At 39.2% G+C, this 27,925-nt stretch overlaps 2 protein-coding genes across 9 annotated transcripts in view; one reads left to right on the forward strand and one right to left on the reverse strand.

Moving 5' to 3' along the window:
• brp (ELKS/RAB6-interacting/CAST family member bruchpilot) overlaps nt 1-27,925 on the forward strand; it is a 681,904-nt gene that overhangs the window by 396,036 nt on the left and 257,943 nt on the right. The window lies entirely within an intron of this gene.
• Nucleotides 24,482-26,719, reverse strand: LOC145995227 (uncharacterized). Its single transcript, XM_083131795.1, has 3 exons — nt 26,622-26,719; nt 26,196-26,346; nt 24,482-24,709 (listed from the first exon to the last, which is right to left on the reverse strand). The coding sequence occupies exons 1-3, from the start codon at nt 26,676-26,678 to the stop codon at nt 24,567-24,569; spliced, it is 351 nt and encodes a 116-aa protein (XP_082987921.1). The 5' UTR covers nt 26,679-26,719; the 3' UTR covers nt 24,482-24,566.

Consider the following 27,925-nt stretch of genomic DNA (forward strand, 5'->3'; position numbering starts at 1 on the left):
AACGAAAATGTATATTTGTTTTAATATTTCAGGTAAAAACACTTTGAAATGTTAACATTAATTTTGGGACACCCGTGTATATATATATATATATATATATAAGGAGAGAGCAGGAGATGGAGAGAATAGAATATAAAAATCGAGTGAGTGAGTGAGAGTCTGAGTTAGAGATGAAATTAAAAGACGCTAGAGAAAAAGAGAGAAATTAGAAGATAGAGATAAATGAGAGACAACGGAAAAGAAAGTAGAGGAAATTAGTGAAAGAAGGAGAAATGAAGACAAAATAAGAGATAAACAAATAAAAGGAAGGTAGACAAAAAGATACATAAAAGAAGCTGACGAAAAAGAATGAAATGGAATTAAAAGAAACTAGAGAAACAGAGAAAGAAAGAAAAAATAATAAAGAGAAACAAGAGAAATAAAGACATATTAACAGAAGATAGAGAAAGAGAAATAATAGGAAGCTACCGGATAAATGAGAAAGAAAAAGTTATAAAAAGAAACTTCGAAGAACAGAAGAGAATAAATAATAGAGAAAGCGAAGCAGAAAATGGAATAGAGAAAGTAACAAAAGATACATTCAACAAAAATAAATAGATTCTAAGGCATGAAACGGAAGGCGTGTAAAGAAAGATTGATCGAAAAAGAGAAAGAGGGATAAATAAGTCAGTGTCAGAGAGATATTAATGTAAGCCATATTTATATTTCAGAGTGAGGAGGGTAAATAACTCCCCCCCCATTAACTCTCCGTGGGCGCCCATGAGACCCGTTACTATCTGCAATATGATGATACGGTGTTCCAATTTCTTTCGGAGTAGGGATGTTGACGGGAGCGACACAGCCCTTTCAAAATCCAGACGACATTGAGAAGCAGAAATACTGTCCGAAATTTCTTGTTCTCATATATACTGCTGGACAAAAAAACCGGACACTTGCATTTTTTGTGATAACGCAATGGGTCGATAAAAGCTCTGGTACAAGGGATAACTAAATGTTGCCGAAACTGAATTAAGTACGAATGCATAAACAAAGTCCGAGCCTATGAATGGTGCATATGGTACTACATGATCTGCCGAACATTCTGTAATATACCTGCGAGCTGTTATTGCAATTCAGATGTCAAATATTAAAGTGTCCGGTTTTCATTGTCCAGCAGTATAGATGATTCTGAAAATTTCCTCATGTAATGTATGTGTGTCTTGCTATAATATAGATGAATCTGAACAATTTCCCCATGTAGCGTGTGTGTAACTTGCTCTAATATAGATGATTCTGAAAATTATCCCATGCATCGTGTGTGTATCTTGCTCTGATATAGATGATTCTAAAAATTTCCTCATGTAGGGTGTGTGTATATCTTGCTCTAATATAGATGATTCTGAAAATAATCCCATGCATCGTGTGTGTATCTTGCTCTGATATAGATGATTCTGAAAATTTCCCCATGTAGCGTGTGTGTATCTTGCTCTAATATATATGATTCTGAAAATTATTCCATGCATCGTGTGTGTATCTTGCTCTGATATAGATGATTCTGAGAATTATCCCATTCATCGTGTGTGTATCTTGCTCTAATATAGATGATTCTGAGAATTATCCCATTCATCGTGTGTGTATCTTGCTCTAATATATATGATTCTGAAAATTATCCCATGCATCGCGTATGTATCTTGCTCTGATATACGTAGATGATTCTGAAAATTATCCCATGCATCGTGTGTGTATCTTGCTCTAATATAGATGATTCTGAAATTCTAGCCTATCATCGTTAAAATGAACCTCAAAACATTTCAAATGAAGAAGAACAAAAGACGCTCTCACAACTCAACGGTAGTTGAGGAAATAAAATATACTGCAGACAAAGAATAATGTCCAATTAAGATTGGATACCAATAAAGCTACATTGTCACTAACACTCGGAAAAGTATTATTGCTATTATAATTTCAACAAGCTTTCAGTTTGTTCTTCGAAGCCGTATCCACCGCGGGCGCCTAGGGGTCGGAAGGGGGACAGGGGATGCCAATCTCTTGTATACCTCCAGAAAATAGATTCCAATTTGCAAGTCAAGTCGGTGACTTTATTTACCCCAGCCAGCACCGGGAAGGAAATCCTTCCTCTCCTTTGTGTTTCATTGTTGCGCGAGGCTGTTCCTCAACAAAGGTGCCAGGATTTGATTGTTAAAGGGTTGCGGGACTCGCTAATTGGCGTCATTCATTTTGTCGTTCCCGCAGGACCTCACCATGGATTGTCTGAGTTGTTTTTGCAGGAGGGCTGCGGCTCTTCCTGGGTAATAAAGGAAATTAGATTTTGCTTTGTCATCTTCCATGCGCACATCCAGGTTTACCGGTATTTGCGTATTGGCCATTAGGCCTTGGAGAAAATTGTGCTAATTACAATACTCTTGTGATTATAGTACCTGGTCATATGTGTCAACGTTTACAATTTGTTTTGTATTTTATTTCTGTTTTACATCTCTTTTATTCCAGTTTTCGGTTCATTGCGGAAATAAGAATGAGTTACCATTAGTTTGAGCTTAACTTTATGCCCTGATAGGTACGTAGATCGTGACTGGGCCTAGAGTCTAAAGTGGGATCCGAAAAACTATGTGCCTCCACCGAGTATCGATCCCGGGACCCCTTGATTACATGGCGCCAACGCTACCACTGCCCCATCGGGGAGGTCGGAAGTAGGTTGAAAACAAGCGTGAAAATGCGTAGCAAGTTTATGTCAGCATTTAGTTTGTTTATTATAATAAATAGTTGCAACGACGTTGCTACGGTACGTTTGTAACTACAATGTTCTGTGGGTTAAGAGCGATTTTCACGGAAATTCTTTCCCTGGATACATTCCACTAACAGCCGTCACCTCTATTTCTTCACTGAACTCTTCCAGTTAGCGCATGCGCACTTGCATCGCTGGTATCTTGTAGCGCAGACGAACTGTATGTGCGTCCACCCGCACATCGAACACTGGATCCCTTGATTACAAGACGACGACACTACCACTGCGCCATCGGGGAGGCCCTCTCTTAAAAGAAGATTTTTTTTTCTAGTTATGAGCAATTTTTCGTAACTCTATTATTTCGGCACAAGATGGAGCTAGAGTGGCGCAACTTTAATTTTAGTCAACAGCTTTTCTATCCTTTATTAATGGGCGCACAGGGAATGGGAAAAATAACAGTTTAATACCAACGGTTTTGTTCAGTATAATCAATCCCTCGAAAGCACAGGAACCAAATCAATTCTCCTCCTCTCCTCTCACCCCCTCCCTTCAATTTTTGCCAAGATCTCGTCTATACCAAGGGGATGGTCATAAATTCGCATCAGCCGCGGAAAGCAGAAACGGCGGCGTAATTAAGGGGAAAAGGTCTTGGCGAACGCCGTTTCATCTGGCGAAACCGTTAGCGTTCGGTCCGGATGCTGGGAAGGGGAAGATAACACCTGGGAGAGAAGGATGCGATTTCGTACGAGTGGAGGGATTGCCCCCTTGTGTACGGAACGGATCGAGTTATGGTTTTCTAAGGAACCGGATTCGGAGCTTGCATCTCAAAAAAGGGGGACGGAGGGGGTAATTACTTATCAGCGAGTAACAGGCAAAGCATGGATATTTTTTCATCCTAAAAAAAATAGCTTGGAACAGCTTCTTATTCTTTATGCTTCCGTTTTGAAACCTCCCAAGTGTTTTAATGAGGAAATTTTCGCCCATGAAAAGTATACTGTTATTTTTTATTGTTGTTCCTCCATGCTCCACTGCACGAATCTCTGTATAACCGTAAACAACGAACGTAATGTACTATACCGCCGTTAATTTCAATTACCATTAATATAGTGAAGAAACATTCATTACTTTCTTACGCATCGTACATGTTGATGTTGCCACAGACATCTATTTATATTTTTCACGTAACTCTTGTTATAAAAATAAAACTGAGTCAGCCTCCGTGGTGCAGCGGTTAATGCAGCGCGCTACGACGCCAGGGGTCCCTGATTTAAAGCCAGGGAATGGGTGTTTTTGTGAGTCATCAATTTCAACATATCATCACTTATCCCCATCTTCGCTATTAGCCAAAAGTGGCATAAAAGTGAAATAAAACAAACCAAATCATCAATCCAAAATATAACTCAAGGACACGTTTTGATTTTCCAAAAGTAAAATATATGTTAATTTGTAATTTACAGACTACATTAAGTATATATGCCCAAAGTGTATGCGTCTTGCTTCATAGGAACAAAGTAGCGTCGTTATAGGGTCCTGGGTTCGATACCCCATTGAGGCACATGGCACTGTAGTTCGAATCTCACTTTAAACGGTAGGTCCAGTCCAGTCCAGTCCCGAGTAGCCTATCTGTGAATAAAATGGACTTACAAACAAAAAAGTTGTAGCTTCCATGTCACTGTTTCCTGCAGGAAACTTATTGCTGAGGTATGGTCAAAATATATTTTTTATATTTTCTTGTGCAAATCAAACTCATTCTCTCATTACTGGCGAATACAAGAAATGATATTTTCTTCCCTCGTGAAAATACATTTCTAGCTTTCTGATTTTTTATGTGCGCACGAGATGTCTCTTTTTCCTCATGGAAACAATGTTCTCACCTTCTCATTGCACAGAACGAGTATTTGTTTTCCTTCATGGAAATAAATTTATTTGTTTTTTTCTTTGCTTATGCACGTAAAAAACAAGTCTCTTTTCTTCATGGAACTAAAGTACTTGTTTTGTGGTTGCTGATGTATGCATGAGATGAGCTTTCTTTACACCATGAAAATAAAGTTCTCGCTTTCGCATTGCACAGAATAAGTCCTTTCCCTATTTGGAGATAAAGTTCTTGTTTTGTGGTTGCTGATGTATGCACGAGATGAGTCTTTATTACATCATGGAAATAAAGTTCTCCCTTTCTGATTGCACAGAATGAGTTTTTTTCATGGAAATAAAGTTCTTGTTTTGTCATCATGAAAATAAAGTTCTCGCTTTCTGATTGCACAGAATGAATTTTTATATTCATGGAAATAAAGTTGTTTTTTTTGTGGTTGTTGATGTGTGCTCGAGATCAGTCTTTTTTACATCATGAAAGTGAATTTCTCGCTTTTTGACTGTTTTTGTATTTTTTACTTCTGGAAATCAAGTTTGTGCCCTTATACATTTAAGGAATCTTTCTGTCTTATTGAAATCAAGTTCGAAACTTCATTTACAAGGTAAATTAAGTTCTCGATGTGGGTCAGGACATATTGATGCGATCTTTAGTAACTGGCCATTTAGAACATGGTAATATATTGAAACTGAGCTTCAATCTTTACCCCAAACCTCTTCCTCGTTCAATTGTAAATTCAACTCGCACACGCATATTTGGATTACTATACAGCTTGTCACATGCGATGGCCGCGCAACTAGAGAGAGATACACTGGCGAAGACGGACCTATAACGTTGCCAGAAATCCTGGTGGCCACGCCTTCGCTATAGAAGCAAGTGACGCGGATTGGCCGTCGTAGCCACGTGACTCTCCAGTGTGCATCGCGCATACGGGTTCATCGCATGTAACATAATTGTAAACCTACAGTGGTTGTATTTTGCAAACTATGAATTCACATTTTTATTGGCGGTGATAAACATGTAATGTGTGAAAGGATAATGAGGAAAATTTCAGTGATGTGTTAACACCACGGAAGCATTAAGAATTAACAAGACGAGGTATAAAACAAGTCCCGATAATTCAAGTTGTACCGGATCGAGAATATTCAAAAAGGAACTCTGACCATACCGGATAACCTGAGAAAAAAAAAAACACAACAACGAAACTAGAGTAGGATGTGAAAAATGGGAAAAATTAAATGAAGAATACTTAGGTGGACAGGCCATGTGGCAGCCATGGGGAGAGGAAGGAAGAGTTTACAGGATTCTTGTTGGGAAACCTGATGGTAAGAGACCTTTAGGAAGGCCAAGACGAAGATGGAGGGATAACGTTGAGATGGACCTAAAGGGAATGTGTAAGGACGGTAAAGATTGGATTGATCTTGCTCAGGATGAAGGTTTGTGTTGCTGCAGCCATAAACCATCGGGTTTAAGAATGCTATAGAGTTAGTTAGTTAGTGAGTTACTTATGTGAAAAATGTGATATACAATACAGGGTGGTCCCGGGTTCAATATCCGGTCGAGGCACAAGTGGTTCGGACCCCACTTTAAACTGTAGGTTCAGTCCCGATTAGCCTTACTGTGCATAAAGTGGACTTAAAACACCAACTCAAACCAAAACCAAAACAATACAGGGTGTCCAGCCTAGACCTTTAACATTACAAAAGAGCATACTTTTGCAGAGAAACATAATTTTATTACCAAAATTTACATTTTGGTACAAAAACTCATTAATTTTTTTGTCCCAGCACCAGCACTTCACACAACCTCGATATGAGCCCCCCCCCCTCCCCTGTGGCACGGCAGATGTCGAACCGATATTCCAATTCCGACCAGGTATTCACTAGCATTTTAGGGGTTACATTGTTAATCCCCTGACGAATTCTGTTACGCAGATCTTCAAGTTCTGGACAGGCATAATGTATACTTGGTCCTTGATGAACCCCCAAAAGAAAAAATCTAGGGGCGAAAGATCCGGTGAGCGCGGTGGCCAAGCAATTGGTTTAGATCCTCTTCCTATTCATCTTCTAGGAAAATGCTCATCGAGAAATTCTTGTACAATGATAGTAAAATGTGCCGGGGCTCCGCCTTGTTGGAAAATGGTTTCTGGAGGCATTTGAGGCACAGCGTAATGCTGAAGCATGTCTAAATAGTTTGTTCCCCTCACTGTTTCTTCAGCAAAGAAGAAAGGGCCTTTTATCTTTTCTCTCATTAACCCACACCACACATTTTGGCGAGTCTCTCATAATTTTACGAAACTCATGAGGATTGTCACTTCCCAAAATACGGCAATTATGCTTGTTAACTTTGCCACACGTGTGGAATGCAGCTTCATCAGAAAAGCACACTTTGTCCAGAAAAGCATTGTTGTTGTCAATTTCGGTTAACATTTTGCCCGAAAACGTCTGTCTTTTAGATTTATCATCAGGATAAATTCGTTGATGTAACTAGATCTTTTACGCCCGTAGACGTAACCTTTTGTGCACAACGTCATGGATAGTAGACCGAGGAATGTTGAGCTCTAAACTTGCACGTTTTATTGATTTTCTTGGACTTCTTGTGAATGCAGTGCGAATCACTTCAATGTTTACCTCTGATACCTTTCGCTTCGCGTACTTCCCGCGCACCGACACAACACTTCCAGTTTCTCTTATAGTGCGCGTCAAATCTCCTGCATATGGCAATAGCCAATAGCAGCGCACTGCAGCGGTGCCATGTCGAAATCTCACACGGAAAAAGAGACAGCGTGGTTGAGCGAAACGCCTTGTTACGGAAGTAGGCAACGCCGCTCGTCTGTGATTCGCTCGTGCTGTCCAGCCGTTCAAGGCCATGTGCAGGAGATTTGACGCGCACTCTAGTTGTTTATCCCACTTAACAATACTCAAATAAGAAGGAACATTGTCGTGACGCTGAATATTGAATTCACGCCGAAAAGCACGTTGAACATGCTTCACAGATTTGTTTTCTGCCAGTGAAAGAACGCAGAACACATTCTGCTGAACCGTTCACTCCACCATCTTGGAATTTATGCGTTGCACGCGCATGCGCGTCACGTCAACTCGAAGTACTGGTGATTCTCGCAAATACCCACAGTTGGCAGTCCCATAAAAACAATAAGTTTCATTTGAAATTGAATGTAACTAAAGTTATATTGTTTTGTTATGTTAAAGGTCTAACCCAGACACTCTGTATTGATTGATTGATTGATTGATTTGGTGTTTAAGTCCACTTTATGCACAGTAAGGCTAATTGGGACTGGACCTACAGTTTAAAGTGGGATCCAAACCACTATGTGTCTCCACCGGGTATCGAAACCATAACCCCTTGATTACAAGGCGACGACGCTACCACTTCGCCATCGGGGAGACCTACACTCTGTTTTGTTATGAACATTGTACTTACATAGCATCAGTAGTAACAGTGATGTTAGCGAAAAAAAATAAACTATGCTGCCACACACTTCTCCCAAGTTCTCCCACTGTTGGAATCAGCGCTGGAACGCCTCTTTTGGGATTGCGCGCGCAGCTGGTACGTCACATTTTACATGATGTCTTCTCTGGACTGAAATCTGGTTCCTTTCAGGAGCATTTTCAGCTTGGGAAAGAGCCATCTATCACATGGAGCCATGTCGGGAGAGTAGGGAGCCTGACGAAGCACAGGTGTGCTGTGTTTGGCCAGGAAAGTCTGTATCTCCAAGCGAAGTCTCTCCTGCTCGATCGTTAGCAGCTTCGGCACGAACTTCGCTGAGATTCTCCTGAGGCCCAAATCATTAGTCAAAATGGAATGTACGGATCCAATGCTGATGCCTACCTGGTATGAAAGTTCTCTTATCGTGATTCGACGATCTCATTTCTGGATGTTGAGGGCCTGCCTACCAGAACGTGCTTCACTCTCCACTGACGTGCGGCCATCTTTGAAGCGGTTGTACCACTGTTTTATCTGTGTGGTGCCCCGAAGGCCTGTCGAATCTTGCGGATCGTTTCCACTTGGGATTCTCCAAGCTTGACACAAAATTTGATGCAGTAGCGTTGTTCAAGTTTTTCAGTCATTTTGTCAAAAACGAAATTCCGATGCCGCTCACTTACACCTCCTCACTCATCAGCGGTGTGCCGGCGACTGACTGCTTCTGCAGGCAGGAAAAAAATGCGCATAAGGATCACCTACATACGTGCATCAAACCACGCTTCCCTAACTACATTTGTTTACGCCAAAAAAATTAAGGTCGGATACTCTGAACAAACCTCGTATGAATGTAGTAACAATAATGCTAGAACAGTGGATCACATACACATAATTGCGTCATGGTGTTGTGGCTCGTCTAACGCAGTAATATCAACTTTCATAAAAGCTTGCAATTCGGTGTAATGTGGGCACTTCAGAAAAATAAGCTAAGCCATATAGTATTTTTGAAACCTCAGAAACTGCCAAAAAAAGAATGTACCTTTCACGATCCATAACAAATTCACATCCACGCCTGTAGTCAGAATTTTATTTGGGGGGGGGCTCATCTCTAATAAGCATCTGCCATCTAAAGACGAAAAACCGAGGGATAGAAGCCCTTAAGATACATTTATCAGTACAGTACCTTATTATCCTCCAAGGGAAGTAAAACCAATAGCCACTATACATGAAATTTGTAGGATTTCGGAGGGAGCTTCAGCCCCCCCCCCCCCGAGTCCTATCCCTGGATACGTGCCTGTTCACATCATATTCCATTAACGAATGCACTTAACGACGAAAGTCAGTGCTCTGTATGCAAAAGTTGGTATCGTGGTGAGGAGTGGATTTGTTGTCAGTTTTGTTCCTTAGCGGTATCATAATCATTGTGTTGGTATGCAGGAAGAATTACATTTCATCTGCCCTACTTGTAGGGAGAATGAGGAAATTGGAGGACTGGACATGTTTATGATATGCATTCATCCAGTGCTTGTGACTAATTCTTAGCTGTATGTGTAAATGTATTCATCAATCATAATTGCCCATATTCCCCAACATTGTGCTCATATTACCCCCATCAGTGGGGGTAATATGGGTTTTGCAGACTTTTGTTTGTGCATTTTTTATTCCTTTACAGAAATATATTTTTTACTCGTGTGAACTAACCTATACAGTGCACAGACTGATCTTCATTTTGCAATATGAAACTTATTTTAAGGTGGTCATATTCCCCCACCGCCAATATCGTTCTGTGATTTTATTGTACACTGCTGCATCTTCGGAAAGCGCGCGGTTAAATTCCTTCTCCCCTCCACCCGTCCCTAGAAGCTTACATAAAATTGTCTCCGCAGCCAACAACGATGTCTGTCTCGTCTGGAGTTTCGAGACGAGGCTGACATTGTTCTCGTCTCGTCTCTGTATACCATCGATAGCTTAAAGCTTGTGCAATGCCATTAAAAGTGGAAAAAGATCCCACATATACATCTCTCATAAAGGATACTGTTTTTATTCCAACTTTTACAACGTACATTGTTTTAAAAGGTTTTTGCGGTATTTTTCCTCCAATTATGAAACAGATTAAGCTGTACGGTACTGCTAGGCTCTCGAACGAAGCCAATGATACACATTAATTAATTCATGGTATTATATTTGCCCCCACCCTCCCCCTCCCCAGCAATGCATATTGAGGTTGCTTCCACCTTTGCTCACATGGTGGGTCGAATATCGATTTTGTCTACTAGAAAAACAGCTCTGTGGAACGGTCTTTGTACCTCAATAGGAGATTCATTACAAATGTTTTAAAATTGCACTCTATTGCACATAGGGGAGAAGAGGGCAAAGGAGAGATTTTACTGTCTGCCCGATGGCGCAGAGATCAAGGGGTCCCAGGCGGATGTACATAGTGGTACGAATCCCACTTTAAACTGTATGTCCAACCCCGATTAGCCTTACTGTGCATAAAGTGGACTTAAAACACTAACTCAACCAACGAACCAAAGGAGAGATTCTTCGTTACTATTAGTTTGTCAGAGAAGGTATTTTTGTAGTTATTATATTTAAGCCGCATTTCCCTGCCTATTTATGTTTTTCGCGACGATGAGAATGAATGAATGATTAGTCGTTGGGTAACAGTTTCTGTACTTTTTGCATACAGTCAGTGAATTAAAATTGATACTCAAGAATCAGTTTCTCCCCATAACAGGCCAAATAATATGCAATAATACAATATCATATATATGGTTATCTGAAATTATGCCCCATTTTTTTATTTTACTGTGATGCTCTATGTTGTTGGGTTGCAGGAGTTGTTCCACCGCTGAAATGTACCAATTTTTTTATTGTTTAGAAATTAGCATAGATACCAATATTTGCAAAATATTTCTCGGGCAGTGTTAAACGTTCTGTGCTGCCCTCTATCAAACTCCTTTCGAATTAATTTATAAAATGTCCACATCCGGAGGTTTCGTGGCGTACACACTCTCTTTAAATTACACCTAACCTAAATTACACCTAGGGGAAAACAATCCAATGGTGTTAAGTCTCGGCTTCTCGCGGGCCACTCAGCATTCGCACGACGTCCGGTGACTCGTCCGGGTACAGCATCAGCAAAACCATGGCCGTCCATGGGATGGGTGAACTTCTCCATCATGTGCAGGTATTGCATACGAACTGCATTTCGGAGACGATCAGTCTTCTTCTTCTTTGACCCTGTCAAAGAAAAGGCTCTCGACTTTGGCCAACGTTCTTGTTCCTTGTATACAATCACTGAAATTAGTTTTCACACTTCCTGTGTAGAATCAATGAATTCATGAGATGATACACTATTTAAGATATAAAACATAGTTCTTGCACTTTAGCACAATATGTTCTGTTTACCATTTTCGGTCGCCTAGAATCAAGAAGAGACAAGTAACAATAAACGACTATCAATTAACAAGTCGCAAGAAAAATACTACATTTCAGCAGTGGACCAAATCTTCCTAACTGCCTATACCGCCACGTAAAAGGAAAAGTTTCCCATGCACTTTGCACCATGCTAAGAGACATACAAGGAGGATGTGGGGGAATGGGCCCCAGATATTCTATCGATCTCAGCCATGTTCGAGATGTTATGATCAGCACCATGCTCCGTCGACCGCTACAGTGAAAGAAAAAAATGTGACAAATATGGATGACCCTATATATGTTATAGGACACTCACATGTTCCGCCCAGGACTCGAGGCTGAACCGGTATCGCTAGGTCACAGGGGTGACATTGTCGGTGCACTGAAAATTCAGATTATACTTTATCCTCCGTACAATCACCATGCGGTATGCAGTTTTTAATTGAGGGTTTTTCTAGTACAGTTAGTTATATGAATTAAACTTTGCACTTTCTTAGCTCAAATGGTGAATTGTAACAAATCTACAAACAAATAATTGTATTTGTTTGTTGAAATAAAATAAATTCAAGCTAGAATAACGGTATCAAATTGCTACAATTTTTTACCATTGCCATTATTCCACGTCCTATATTGTTTTAAGGCACGGAATTATACTGAAGTTCAGTACAGATATCCCTCTGCTTGTTGACATTTTCATTTCAATTTTTGCCGACCTCTGTGGCGGGTTGATTAGCACAGCACGCTGCGAAGTCAGGGGTCCCAGGTTGGAATCCCGACTGGATCAATTTAATCACATTATAACTCATCCTCATCTTCTCGATTATCCAAAAGTGCCAGAGAAGTGAAGCAAAATAAGCCAAATCAATCAATCGTTTCAATCCTTTATCCCCGCATTATCGAAAACACAGTAAATCCACATCGTGATGTACAATTCGCCTACTATTACAATTGCCGTCACCGATACCAACCCTACGAAGCATGAACATCTTCATGCAGTCGATATATTCCTGTTTTCACCTTGGTATCAAGTTAAGAAGTACCTCGTCATGACTATTGGATATGAAGTCTATATCTTACGAACTTTAAGATATTATATATTATATTATATTATATTATATTATATTATATTATATTATATTATTATCAGAAGAAAATCTAATTTGCCTCACCCTCAATTCCAGCAGGCGCATCTTTTTCACTGGAGCATATCACATTCTGTTTTAGTCCACGCTACCCGACATATCTGAATATTTCAGAGCTTCTTTTCAATATTGCCCATGGTACGCAGATGCATAATGCAACGTGATGCTCTCATTGTGGATGCTGGATGCATACATAGGAACTGCGGCAAGGGTCACAGCATGCTTCTTGCATTTATGCCACGCCGTATGATAACTGCGACACACGCTCCACGCTGTTTTCTGTGGGACGTTATGATGCCACTCTCAGGAGAGACGAGATAGCCTCGTTAAGATGTAACCCATGCTGGGAAGTTGAAGGCATCCTCGTTTTTCAATGAGGGGGGGAAACATGTACGGTTCGTGAACCAAGTGCTTACACTACAGTCCTAAAACCCTGATAGGTAGGGAACACGAATTGCAGGGGAGTGAATCTCATTACATACCGTGTAAGGATAGAAAGTTGTTATGCATATTTATTTATTCGTGCTCAAATTACTCTTTCCTGAGAGAGTGCTCATTGCTATTTAAGAAACTTTTGAAATCTATGGGGTGTAAGGGGTACCTTGCACGTAGGCACCCAAAAGTCAACCTCACTTCCACGTAGTGCACCCTGGACTAAAGACTAACGAGGCTCTGGCGACTGGCACTATGGCCAGTATAATTTTGTGTGTGTTGTCCTGTTTTTTGTCTTTGTGTGTGCTTTTAACAGAAGTCAGAACATTTTAAGATTTTAAATGCAACGTTAGAGTTGTTATATGTAATGGTAAGGGGCTGGCCCCCGTATAATGTGAAGGGAGCAAAATAGCCTAAGTGCTGACGCTCCCAAAATTTTAAATTCAAATTCAAATTCAATTTTGAAATCTATGATCTTGTTATGTAACGCTGCCATGTTTATAACTTAGAAATTAAACTAGACGAAAAGGGGGGGAACCCCCTAAGTAGGCCAGCCTCCACCCCAATACATTCGAGGGTATGCGCTTTGTCCTGGTGCCTTTAAATAAACCAGGACGCCAGTTGCTCTGAATTTATCGGTTCCCCACTTTTCCTTTCTTTAAATTCTTTATTTATAATATACAATTACATATATACTACAAAGGAAAAGGAAAGAAATAAAACAATGTTACACACAAAATTTGGTTATGATATGTTGTAATAGTTAAATGTGTATTAATATCAAGAGTTATTTTGGTATCCAGAACAAGTCGTCTCTGTTATAATAGTTTGGAATTTAGTTAATTATTGTATGCATGTTATTTTATGTTATGTTTTTATGGGGGGGGTGCGAGTAAGTAAAAGGTAAAGTGTTCCCCTGTGCATAGCACCACGCCATTAAGGCGTATAGGGGGTGTGGGGGTAACGCCCCACACTTTCTTGATCCGGTCGTGAGTGGGGGTGATGTGATCAGCATCACGCCCCTGACCGCCTTTACCCCCCAGGGTTTCCCCCAGGTACCCATGTTATTCGACGCTGGGTAGGCGCCGGGGCCGCTTCCACCGTTAGAAAAATTCCCGGATTTGAACCGGCCGGGGATCGAACCCGGGACCTTGAGCATGGTAGTCAGACGCGTTACCGACTGAGCCACCGCGGCCACGGGTGCGAGTAAGTAAGTGAAATAAATCATTCAGGGATCCATAACAGTTGTAAATATGTTGTGAATGAATATATAGGTACTAGATCCGGTGATGTGGTAATTGTTTATAAGCTGGGTTTTGTAAATAGAGATTCGTTGGGATTACACTTTGCAATAGGGTGTTTGATCCACTCTAGTTTCCAGAGTAGGTCATATATCTAGTATTCCGTGTTAGTTTATTTTTATTTTATTTCCATGGAGATGAGTTTTGTGGATATACAAGAACACAAATGTAAGGATACATACATGATATGATAGATACATACATGTTAACATACAATGTATACTTATACATAGAATTAATATAATTGAGGACTAAAAGTGGTAAACGTTGTAAGTACCAAAAGCGAAAGTGTTGGGAAATCGAATCGCATCGTTCCGCACATCAGCCCGTAAGAACGTACACACTAGTGACCTCCTTACACGCCCTTTGAAATACTTAGAGGGCTACCAGCCACATTTCACGTTTACCACATTATAAAGCATGGCACATTTCAAAGTTTAACGTGGAAAACGGTATTTGAATTATTGTGGCACTTACAGCGTCTACCAATTTTAGTCTTCAATTGTGAAATTAACTTAATTTTTGGCTGTTTGATGTAAAACATATGTACCTTACCTACCTAATTGTTACAAATAATATTAATGGAATCCAATAAGGTGGAAATAGAACTAAGTCGAATGACATTATTATGATTAGGATTAAAATGAAAATTAAATTCAAAGTGAGACTTGAATTGAAAATGAAAATTAAAGTGGTAGATGCAACAAGAATTATAATGATTTTGATTTTATTTATTTAACCCAAATTCATAGATTTCATTTATTCTAGTTTCGTGTTTTTATTTAAAAATTTCATAACCCGATCTGATTCAGGCTTCCTTGGGAACCACTGGTATCCAGCGGTATTCTAGTCTGTCAGTGTGTACTGTCAGTTCGATATTTCTTAAACTATACAGCATTTTTTTTCACAAGGAGATTTCCACCCTGCTCCCCTCAAATTGTCGACTTCAATCAACCACGACAACGTGAATTGATTGCTTAGCCAATTACAAAGTCATGGGTCTTTCATTTGAATTCAAGGTAACACATGAACCGTTTAATTGCATGTATTGTTTCTTCTGTTAACGTCAATTCATCATTTATTCTCACTGTTGTGATTAACCTAGAATTTGATTTGATTTGATTTGCTTTATTTTACTTCGCTTCTTATGCCACTTTTGGCTAATTTGCGAAGATGGGAATGAGTGATGATATGATGAAATTGATGAATGGACACTCACAAGTATCCATGCCCAGGCCAGGATTCGAACCCAGGACCCCTGGCGTCGTAGCACGATGTGCTAACCACTCCGCCACAGGGGCCGGCTATTAACGTAGAAGTGTAGAATGACAACGTAAAATAAATAAAGCTAGAAATGAAATGAAAACGCGACCCTTTAAGCGATGTTGTGAAGTCAAAATATCTTTGCATACTCTAGCTTACAAGCTTGTGCAATTTGTAAAGTCACGCACATGTATGGGTTACATCGATCCCGTTGAAGGTTGATGGTATCGTTACAAATGTGACTGTACAAGCATGGCGAAGAAACTTGGGATAATTTGTGGTGCTTACACAGTTTGCTTGCAATTGTTCCACGCAACAGCAGCGCCACCACTTTTTGATTGTACTTCGTACATTAACTATCTGAATTTGACTTTAGGGAACCAAAGCATCAAGTAACGAATATTGTCTATTTAAAAGTACATACCTAGGTACAATGCTTGCTTTAATGAAGTTGAAACTCCACAGCATTTCCCTATTTCAGCTTAAAATAAAGATGATTTATGGAATAAAGTCCTTTGTTTATGCCTCTCCAGTATCGTGCCTTCCTTGGTCACAGGTGGATCACTTATTTTCAGACTACAAGAACCTCTGGAGAGAGCTTGAAAGCAGATTTTCTTTTAAAACCTATTAAAATGAATTCGGTAATCCACCGGCTCAAGCCTATCTCACGTTTACTTAATCAAACAAGCAAACACAAAACTGCCGGTCAGTCATCTCGAGACACAGCAAGCTCAGAGGAGGTAATATGACACCCAGGAATGAAAGACGCAATCATCTGACTGCGTCAGAAGGTGGCACTTGATATGCAATCCCGTGCCTGCACACTAACGGCATCTGGCGACAGGATTTTGTTTGCAGAAATCCCAAGTACATCCATCTGGCGCATATCCGATACCTTTCCCTAGCGGTGGAATGTATAATTTCTAATCGCGCTTTCGTATTAGCCAACATCTGAGAATCTAGAAATGCAATCTGTCCCATTAGATTGATCGCCGCAGATTCAGAAACTTTGAGAGAGAGAGAGAGAGAGAAGGGGGGGGGTAGTGCATGTTGTAAACATATGAGTACAAAACTAGCCGGCCTTCATGTCGGTGTGGTTAGCACATCGCGCCACAACGCCAGGGGTCCTGGGTTCGAATCCCGGTCTGAGCATGGGTGTTTGAGAGTGTCCATCTATTTCAGCATATCGTCATTCATCCTCATCTTCGCCATTAGCCAAAGGTGGCAATAAAAGCAAATTAAAATAAACGAAATCAATCAATCAAACACAACTGTCTAAATATAATCCAGATGAAACCCTCTTAGCTCCTTGAAACGTTTCCTAATAATGAAGAGTATTGTCTCGTACACATGCGATTTCCTAAGAAATTGCTCAAAATGTATAGTTTTATGTACAATTCAGTTCAGGAGGCATCTATTTTATGTCTAAATGGTGTCCTGATAATGTTTTACCATAATTCAAAAACCTTTCCTGTTATATTCATATAATGCTAGGAAAATGTCCAAAAAAAGTTCTCATCTAGTCAAGGAAACATCCTTCTTAGATCCCAATAACATCAAGAAAATGTGAGAAACTGGTCCGCAAAATGTTATTTTCACATTTAAATAATGTCCAGGTAAGATCTAAATGTAAGTCTAAAATGTGTATTTTTCCTTTCCATACACTATCCAAAGTACGTGCGAATAATGTCTAAATCATAGCGTAATGTCCTGATAACGTCTCACTTGATGCCCAAAATATGTTCAAAAGTGATCCAGAAACGTCCATAACACATCCTTTTCTAGATATCCCCTGGATATCACGATACTGACAAATGGGTATCCAGGGGAGATCCTATGGATGTCTATTTGGATATTCATGGATGTCTATTGTGTATTTCTGGATATCTATTGGATATCATGAACTTCCGAAACAAATATTTAAGCGATCTACAATGGATGTCTTTTGGACATTCGTGTGCTGTGTGGGATAATGCATGCACGTGTGAAGCATAGTGGAGAAATGGGTATTCTTCTTGTTCGCAAACCTCTTCTAACCATCCATCCAGTATTATATGGACTTGAAACTTGGTCCCTTACATAAATTAAGAGTATTTGAAAATAAAATTTGGACCTAAAAGGGACGAGGATACAGGTCTGCATAATTTGTATTCATGTCCAGATATTATTAGAATAATTAAATCAAGAAGACCGGATGGGCAGACCATGTGGCACGAATGGCAGAGGAAAGAAGAGTTTACAGGATTCTTGTTGGGAAACTTGATGGTAAAAGACCTGTAGGAAGGCCAAAACGAAGATGGAGGGGTAACGTTGAGATGGCCCTAAAGAAAATCAGTAAGGATGGAGAAGTGTATATAGGTCTTGCCCAGGATAGTTACAGATGAAAGGCTTGTGTTGCTGCAGTCATAAATCTTCGGGTTTAAGAAGGCTAGAGAGCTAGTTTGTTAACTATCCAATCATGATGCGATTACGAGTCTCAATTCATGTCCATTTGAAGTGACTTAATATCTGATAATATAATAGGGATTGTAGATTTCCGGGCGACTTGACTCGAACAAGTGTTCTTGGGTTAGCAGCCAAGTTAATTTGAGGTTAGGTACGCTAACGTCGTTAGCGTCCCTAAAGCCGAATTAACCTAGATGATAACCCGAGAACACTTGCTCGAATCTGATGTCAGCGTTTTTTCTGTTTTACCGGGTCTGCCGTCCCTTGTCAGACTTTCTACCAACTGAGCCATCGCGAATCACTGTTTCTAACCTGTCGAATGCTTATTTAGACATACATACAACTGAGCGACATGAGCATGAAAACCAGTGGCGTATTCTGAGTCCAAAATCTGGGCTATCTCACTATGACACGTGGTCCTATGCTATAGAGGAAGGGAGAAGATTAGGCTCGCGTAAACGCCTTATGTAAGTTGTTAGACACACCCACTTCTCGTTCTCGGCGTTTTCAAGGAAGTCACGTTGCCATGCCAACGGCAGCCAGGTTGCAAACTTCTAAGAAATGAGGTTGCGTACTCCAGAATCATCATCATCATCTTGCTCAAATGAGTAGGTAATTTCATTTACAATTTCTAATAGATTTTTCCTGCGCATTTTACTCACTGGGCTTCTGGCTTCGCAGATAGCCTAGTTAGCCAAGAATATACTCTCCTGATGAAAAAATAGATCAGGTATAATCAACCCGCCATATTTGTGAAAGAGTGCTCTCCTATCCACATGCACGGGGCTGTAACAGAGGGCGGGAAGGAGGGAGGCAGGAGGCTTCGTCGGTCGCGTTCGTGCAATGGGAAACCTTTCGCCATCTGATTGGCGAGGAACAGGGCATTTTGGCATTGTATGAGGGACATTCAAATGAAACCCGGTCAGCGCGTCTAAATGTGCCGTACATGTATGGTGGCACTACGTAACTGCGGGTATGGTAGCGCCAGCTATTGGTCGAGAGACTGAGGCGTGCGCACCATTTGACGTTGCATAGCGCCAGTGTGGTATCATGTCGAAGAGAAGGTGGTCACACAAGTTATCGTCCAGTACAGAACATGCAGGCGAGTAAGCAGGAACAACGAGGAGTGATTCGTTTTTTGGCGGCGGAAGGAGTTGGGAGGCCGTGAAATGTATCGACGGATGAAGGCTGTGTACGGTGAGTACAGTCTGAGTCGTTCAAGTGTTGTGGAATGGCGCAAACGATACCTTGAGGGGCGCGAGTCACTGGAAGACGATGCTCGTCCTGGACAGGCTCATCGTGTCATCACACCGGAAATGATTGCGGAAGTGAATGCTTTAGTCTTGGACAACCGCAGAATCACCGTAGACGACATCCATCGGTTACTGGGTATTAGCGTGGGCACCGCCCACTGTCGCGTATTGTCACAGGTGACGAAACATGGTGTCACCATTTTGAACCGGAAAGCAAGCGTCAGAGCAAGCAGTGGAAACATTCGAATTCACCACCTCCAAAGAAAGCAAAGGCCGTGCACACCAGTTCTGGTAAGGTCATGATGTCCTTTGTTTTTTTACCACAAGGGCCCACTGCTTGTCGAGTTCCTGGAACGGGGAACCACCATCAATGTCCAGCGTTATCAAGCCACGTTACAGAACCTTCGACGAGCCATCAAGTCGAAACGCCCAGGCATGTTGTCCAATGGCGTTATCCTCCTGCATGATAATGCCCGCCCACACACGGCCAATGCGAAGAAGACGACAGTGCAGCAGTTTCGGTGGGAAACGCTGGAACATCCACCGTACAGTCCAGACCTTTCCCCGTGTGATTTCCATGTTTTTGGACCTCTCAAACAAGCTATTCGCGGACATCGATTCGCATCGGACGACGAAGTGTGTGCCTGGATCCGAGAGCAGCCTACTAGCTTCTTCAAGGATGGTATCGACCGGCTTGTGTCGCAATGGGATAAATGTGCAAACAGTTTTGGCGATTATTTTTGAGTGTGTGTACTGTGTGTATCTACATTTTTGAGTACGTGTAATGTGTATAACTACATTTTTCATTTAATACACTGATTACACTAGTGACCGGGTTTCATTTGAATGCCCCTCATAATCATGTCAGAAGAAACAGGTGGTGGTTCCGTGCAAAGTAGGGCGACTTCCATCAACTTTTTATCTCTAAACGTAAGCGGTCCTCCCACTCCTGCCTTGCTGCTTACTGGGCTTGAGATGCAGGCGGGATTCTTGCTGGCACACACGGATAAAAGTTTAGAGTCAAAATGATTTTTTATCTGTTTTCGATCATGGACTTTCGGGCTGCGTAGGTGGATTTCTACATAAATTAATAATTCATCTTGTATATGAACCGGTAGAGTGATTGCAGTGTTTATTTTTAATATTTCCGATTAAAACAAAATAAACCTTTGCTTCTTTATGCTCAAATAGGTTAATTGGAACTGTGTAGAAGGAATCGAACCAATACCTTTACCAGGAGTTGAATCCAGGACTTATTGATTACAAGTTGCCTTTTAAGGTAATAGAGTTCGGATCTTAAAAGAGGATCTATTAGCATGTTGTCGTTGTACCAACAATGCAATTCTTAAGCTTTGACTGTGCCAAGGGTCTATCTCAACAACAGCTTTAACGTTACAGTCATAGGTTACTTATCTTTGGAATTTTGAATTCGTGGCATTTTCTATTTTTGGCAACTGTTTAGTGTCACAGACAGCCAGTATCAGAAGGACAAGTGGATAGACTAACCCTTAGATGTCAACCTGACAATGTACAAATATTTGATATGTAGTAAAAGCGACGAAATCAGATATAACCACTTCATTTTGAATACTTTGTTTTTTCCACCGTTTTCCGTATTGTTCGTTACTGGACGTGTTCCTCGCTTCGTTTTACGGCACATAATATGGTTGGTAATTTTTCTCAGAATTTGTGTGTTCCTTGCAACACTTGCATACGCCGTTTCATGACGAAGTTACATCACAGATGCGATCAAATGTTGTGTTGGGTTGCCAGTATACAGGCGGTAAAACTTGTATTTTTTTAAGTTTGTAGCGCCAAAAACAAAAATGTTACTGAGAAAAGTTCTTTGCTTTGATGCCCCCTATACGTTTCTGTGGTCTGTGACCGCCATGAAAATGACATAGCGTATATCTAGAGAGAGAAAACATTTATATAAAAAAGCAAAGTTCTTATGTGAAATAAGCATTTAATTATCTATATAAATTCGTTCAATTTATGAGCATCTTGTTATTTACCGCCAATAATAGCATACGTATTGAACAAAGTACATATATATTAGGTTGAATATTTATACAATATCAACATTAATGTGATTTAGTATCCACGTTGGCTATTCCTTGACGTGAAGTTTATATTGTATTATATTATATTATATTGATTTGCTTATTTTACTTCGCTTTTTGAGCCACTTTTTGGCTAATTTGCGAAGATGGGGATGAGCGATGATATGATGAAATTTATGAATGGACGCACACAAACATCCATGCCCAGGCCGGCTTCGAACGCGGGACGTGAAGTAGATGTTCTAGATTATACTAGTAATCAAGTTCGTGAATAATTTCATGCACGAAAGAGTATTTAAATATACGCAATTGCAAATATGAATGTATGGGAAGAGTTTACTTTTGTGAACAAAAACTTCCATCTCCACAGTCTAATAAAACAATTCCCTTTGTTTAGGTCCGTATAGTCTCTATCAGGTTCGGATTTTCGTGTATATGAAGACCTAGGCCAACCAACATCGTGAAGCTACCCCCATCCCCCCCCCCAACCTGTACCATTTCAGTTATAACTTTTGGTCCAAGTTATGTCTGATGGCTAGTTATATTTTTTAATGTTTTCACCAAATTTCAAATACATATATATTTTTTTTTTTTTTACAATTTGCGAAGAATTCTGTTTGGGAGCTGTAGTTCCAAAACCGTCTTTAAATCTTGACTTGTTTTCAACTATATGAAATGGGCTATAAGGTGATCGTTACGGAGATTGAAATAGAGTTTTAGAGGCATTATAATTGGAACATCCTCGTTCCATTGTGGTTGAAGGTCCACAGAACTTTCCATTTTCCAGGTAACCTTTGACAAATTTACTTTGAGTTTTCATTTTCGCCTGTGTGTGAATCTGAGTGTGTGCGCGTGTGCTCATGTTCTCATTTGCATGAACATGCGTAGATGCCCCCATGGGAAATTAACATCGGCCCGACAAAGTTGTGAAAGTAAACTGCTATCTAAACGGATGTGACCGCTTTTGTAGGTTCCTGATTGTACATATATCTTGCCCAGAGTCCTAGCCTTTCCAACGGCGACAGCGAAAAATTCACAGCAGCATCGAAGATAGAACAAGGGAAAAGTACATCTAGGCTAATTTCAATTTTCGGTAGCGGTCCTTCCGATAGGGAAGAGAGAGCTTTGATGTCGCTAGATTTGGGTCTATCTGTTTAAAAGCCGCCTCGGTGAACGAAAGCGTTGTATACAATGGCGGTCCAGGGTTTAAGTCTTGGCGTGGGCATGAGTGTATCTTCATGAATTTATCATCATCATTCATCCTCGTCGCCGCGATTAGCCAATAGAGTCTGTGTCGGATATGAAAAGTACACCTACATCGGTTGATAAGTATACGAACCTCAGGAATCCAACTTTCTAACCACAAAAGCTTGAACTGAAATTGTCACCTCTTTGCAAACTGATATGGACACTAGAGGTGTATATCGTTCCTAAGGGTGACAAGCTGAGGTCGTTGGTTTCGTCCATGGAAATTACATGCATATTTCTTTATGACTATTATTTTGTTTATTTCATCACTACGCTGCGAAACTTGACCTAAACTGGATGAAAATTTAAAGAATCCAAAGAAGATAGTTCAAAATATAAAGTACTCAATATTCAGTTAACTTTACAGGTTCATATTTCTGTACATTTCTTTTGTTTTTTGTCCCTTTCGGGTAATCACGACGATCGTTAGAGGGAGCTTAAACCTAGAGCCTCGGCGTGCTTGGGCCACCGACGTGGCTTAGCTCCGCTACGAACACTTAACGACTAAGCTGAGTAGGTAAGGTGTTCTTACATAAATGGTGCACCCCGTGAATTAAGTTATCTGAAAAAAGAACTACATAGATAGATAAGTATATATAGTAGATATTTATATCGTTGGGGTATATTGTTATGTTTAGGGCATATTTTATATTTTAGGTCATATTATTTTGTCATTTTGGTGATTTTTTGGTTATAAAAGGCCAAGCCCTGAGATTATACATAGAGACCAACAAACTCAAGTGTGACTGATTTCACGTTCACTTGTTACGTTTTCAATTTTTCCCCACTTGCAGCTGTGCTAAAGTAATTGCATTATTTTTTTCGCTGAAGTCCACCAAAATATTAAACAAGTCTTAACATGCGAGATTTCTTCTCTGAAAGAATTGAAAAATTCCGTTGTTTTCCCTTTTCATTTTGAGATAAGCCATAATGTTTCTATGTTATTTTTCGCTTCTAGGAAAGCACTAAGTTTTGGTCGCTGCATGAAAATTCTTTCCGTAACCAAACACAGCGAAGGACATTTGTAGAAAGTGAGATGTAAAAGTCGTCTCGAAATGAATTATAAAAATAATCACTGCTTTTTATTACGGTTCTTATGTATGTACGTTCCCATTATTTCACATCACCTAATCTCTAAAATCGTTGCGGTTAAATATCTCATCCAGTACGGAACAAGCGTGACTAGTAAGCTGCATATCAACCCCCACCACCCCACCCCTTTTCTTGTTTTAAACCGTAAATGATGGTTGCGACAGGAGTTTGCCGCAGTGTACACTTTCGAAATTACTTTTCCTTTCGGAGGATTTGGAGCACGATAATGACCTCGGAACTTTTACAAGGTACTCTTCTCCATGAAGTTTTTTGTTTGTGGAAATCTTGCTCTAAATGCACAGAAACATAACGTTATTTGTCTAAATGGCAATATTCGATGGAAATGACAAATTTATTCAAGCCGGTGGAAGAGGCAAAGTTTCATGTATATTATTATTATTTTTATGCTGCAGTTACTTCTTAGAGCGTTCAAATGTATTGATAATTCTGCGTGACGAGTGATGATACGATGGAATTTAATGAAATTTCCCACAAAGAAAACTCTGTGCTAACCACTCCGCCACAGAGGTCGTCAAGTTATTATAACCATAACCATGGGTAGATTTTCCTTTACATTTACCTATACACCTTTAAATTAGTATTATTTGTACATGTATTTGATATTGTAATTTACATTATCGTGTTTTTTTAGATCTATTTAAATTCACTCATATTTTTTTATGTGGGCCATGATGGCAAAAAATATGGCTCCCAATGTATCCACACTAGAAGTAACAAATTAATAACAATGAAAATATATAGGCCTATAGTATAAAACGACGTAAGTGTGTCTATATATTTATTATTTCGTTATTATAGTTATTGCCTTCATATAGAAATTGTAAAACATTCTCTACCCAACATAAGTATATAATTATTAGTTCATCTTCTTCTTGGTGGAAGGTTGGGGCAGTCTGTACTCTTTTAGTTCCACTTCAGCTTCAAAAGCAGACATAGAGTGATAGCAGAAGTACTCGACGTTCTTGTATTCTCCATCCTTTGACACTCCTGGCCTTATTTCTGTAAATTATGATTTTAAACTTGTAATTAAAACTCAAGATAAAATATTACCAATAATATGAAATAATATATTGCGCATTATCTAAATAGTATGACTCAAATATTGTATCTTGTATTTTTATTTGGTGTAAATAAGGACACCGTACTCATTTTGTTTGAAGGGAATTTATTAATTGAGTTTCAAAGTTATGTTTACTTTACATGAAACCATACATGCTAATGTGTTCTTGATTTTATTAACACTCATGTTGCATTATGATTTTTTTATGGTAAAGGAGATTTATTAGGCTATGCATGTCGTTTCACCCACCAACAATCGTTAGAGTAAGACCTGCCGGTTGATATATCACGTCATTAAAAATCTAAGAATATCAAACCCAACATGCCTAGCATACTCACTTTAGCATTTCACTTTTCACGTGAAATTGAAATGTGAGTAGGTTAGGCAGGCAAGGTTTCGTGTAACACTTGTAAGATTGTTATGATATTTTTTAAAAATCCTGGTTCATTTTTTAAATAAATATATTCTTATAAACAGAGAAAAGTTGACTTGGAATACCCAAAAGTATAGGTGCGGGCAAACAAGCTTTGATTCATCAGCTTCTATTTTTTTAGTATTTGTGATCACTGTTTAATTACTGAGTAATTTAGTCAAATAATCAAATTTAATAAAGGTTGCCAAGCAGTTTTGTTTGTGGTTACCAAAAAAATCTCAAGTAAATGCATTTGGTTAATTTCGAAAACAGTTTCATCTACGTAGATATAAATCATAGCCAGTCAACGGTGTATACATGTGCCAAAACAAATACAATTCGCGGGGTTTGTAGGCTAACGAAAGTAACTATGAGACAAAATCAAGATATATATATATATATATATATATATATATATATGGAAAAAATTGATATCTCAGTTAGTATGAAGCTTCTGTGTTAGATATTGTTATAATAAAATGATAAGTGAATATACATATTGGACGCACAATTATGTTTTCATATTATAGTATAATACTGTCACTCATCGAATAGTTCATGTGCATTATTTTTATTGATATGTTTTACAGAAGGATCTTATTTTAGTATAATATCAACAATAAGTGATTTGTAACTGTTTTATACAACCCATCTTTTGTGATTTCCACATTCGAGTTGTAAATGTTACAACTACACTGCAAATGTGTTTTCGGATTAACTCGTATGTGATTGATCCTCTCTGACTCTCCCAAGATCAGTTGTGGTTGTAGTTCCATAATTATTACGTATTCAGCAAAGATTTGAGGTTCCAGTTCTACAGATATAGCTTTAAATTTTGGTTTATAGTATAACTTAACTTCAATTATACTTATAAATGTACTTGAAATTACGTTCGAGTTGCAATTCTTGATTAATAATATCTATGATTGACCATATATTCTTTAAAAAATTATGTTTCCTTTCCAGATTTTAACTAAGGAATTTAAGAATTGGCCTTACATTTGCGAACATACCTTTATCCGGTAGCTTGTACACATTTTCGCTCAAGCCTGGTACATCGTATTTGTCACGGCCAGCTGATGTCTGTCCGGCCAGAGATTTCCCGCCCGATGTAGCTTCACATGTATCCTTACTCTCACTTCTTCTAGGTTCAAACCATAAAAGCTTAAACAAAGAAAATATGCATTATAAAGATACATAGGTAGATAGAAAATCTCAAACATAAATACCTTTAGCAACTATTTTTGCTACATATTCAAAAAAATATTGTATATTTCATTCAAAAATATATACTCTTGAATGCATTGTACAAGAAAAGTGTTGTACTCTAATGAAACTTGTTTACGATTCCAATATTGATTCGTAATGCACTTTGAAATTTCAATCTATCAAAATTATAAGAAAATGATGTTATGAATAATATTATATTATGTCCCTACCTTGTTGGGAATGTTGACTTTTAAATAAGCCTGCTGACCTATTCTTATCAAACTCATTATTACATGTATGTTTGCCCAGCTTGGAAGGATGTAAATTATTTCGTGCACGCACTGGTTCTTCTACTTCTTCTTCTTTTACATGACCCTGTCAACAATATCCTGATAAATTTGGTCAGCGTTTCTCTTATTGTTTTAATGATTTCTTTTTCTTCTGAAGTAGGTAGATAGCCACTCAAGTTCACCAGTATCACAACCATAAACGATTATATGAATAAATAACTTTTATCCTTGCGCTGTTACGTTATAAAATCATTTTATATTTCAAGCCTACATTTTCGTGCATATCCGTACAGAAGCCATATAAGGGGAGGAGATAATTCTGATAGAAGGGAAGAGAGTGATATGGAAAATGAAACTTTCAAACGTTGTATACCTTTATAGAGTGCGATTCGTTGATGTGAGAAAATCGGACATTCTAAGAATAAATGTTGTTGTGCTTCAGGATTTTCATTACCACATTTGCAATTGAGAGTATTTGAAAATAAGATCCTTAGGAAAATATTTGGACCTAAAAGGGATGAGGAGACAGGTGAGTGGAGAAGGTTACATAATTTAGAACTGCATAATTTGTATTCATGTCCAGATATTATTAGAATAATTAAATCAAGAAGACTTAGGTGGGCAGGCCATGTGGCACGAATGGGAGAGGAAAGAGGAGTTTACAGGATTCTTGTTGGGAAACCTGATGGTAAGAGACCTGTAGGAAGGCCAAGACGAAGATGGAGGGACAACGTTGAAATGGACCTAAAGGAAATCGGTAGGGATGGAAAAGAGTATATAGATCTTGCTCAAGATAGGGAAAGATGGAAGGCCTGTGTTGCTGCAGCCATGAACCTTCGGGTTTAAGAAGGCTAGAGAGTTAGTTAGTTAGTTAGTTACATTTGCAATTTTCTTGAGTTTTAATATATATTTTTGCTAAGTGTGCTGGTGAACGCACACGTGTCCCGTCCTTAACCTATTGATGAAAACTATGACCTGCCGTGGGAGTGTGTACAAATAGAACCATGGGTCTTTAGTTGTAAAGTCTGCTATCCATCTATATGTATTACCCACAACCATAAATTGTTCCTTGCACCATTCGTTCCATTGATTCATGATTTTGGTTTCCACTCGTGGTAATAAATCTGTATACCATAATCTGTTGAAATTTGTGTGTTGTAGATCACTGGCTTCTTTAGCATATAAGTCCACACGTTCATTTCCTACGTTAATATTATGTGTTGATTCTTAGTTCCTGTCGATAA

The sequence above is a fragment of the Lepisma saccharinum genome, chromosome 1, assembly GCF_977018435.1.
Source record: "Lepisma saccharinum chromosome 1, izLepSacc3.1, whole genome shotgun sequence".
Taxonomy (NCBI): domain Eukaryota; kingdom Metazoa; phylum Arthropoda; class Insecta; order Zygentoma; family Lepismatidae; genus Lepisma; species Lepisma saccharinum.

What these genes read in the sequence shown, in the direction of transcription:
- LOC145995227 (XM_083131795.1), bottom strand. Translation starts at nt 26,678, where the DNA reads ATGAGTTTGATAAGAATAGGTCAGCAGGCTTATTTAAAAGTCAACATT. An exon ending in AAGTCAACATTCCCAACAAG is followed by an intron (nt 26,347 to 26,621) that starts GTAGGGACATAA and finishes TCTTTGTTTAAG; the next exon opens with CTTTTATGGTTTGAACCTAG. An exon ending in GTACAAGCTACCGGATAAAG is followed by an intron (nt 24,710 to 26,195) that starts GTATGTTCGCAA and finishes CATAATTTACAG; the next exon opens with AAATAAGGCCAGGAGTGTCA.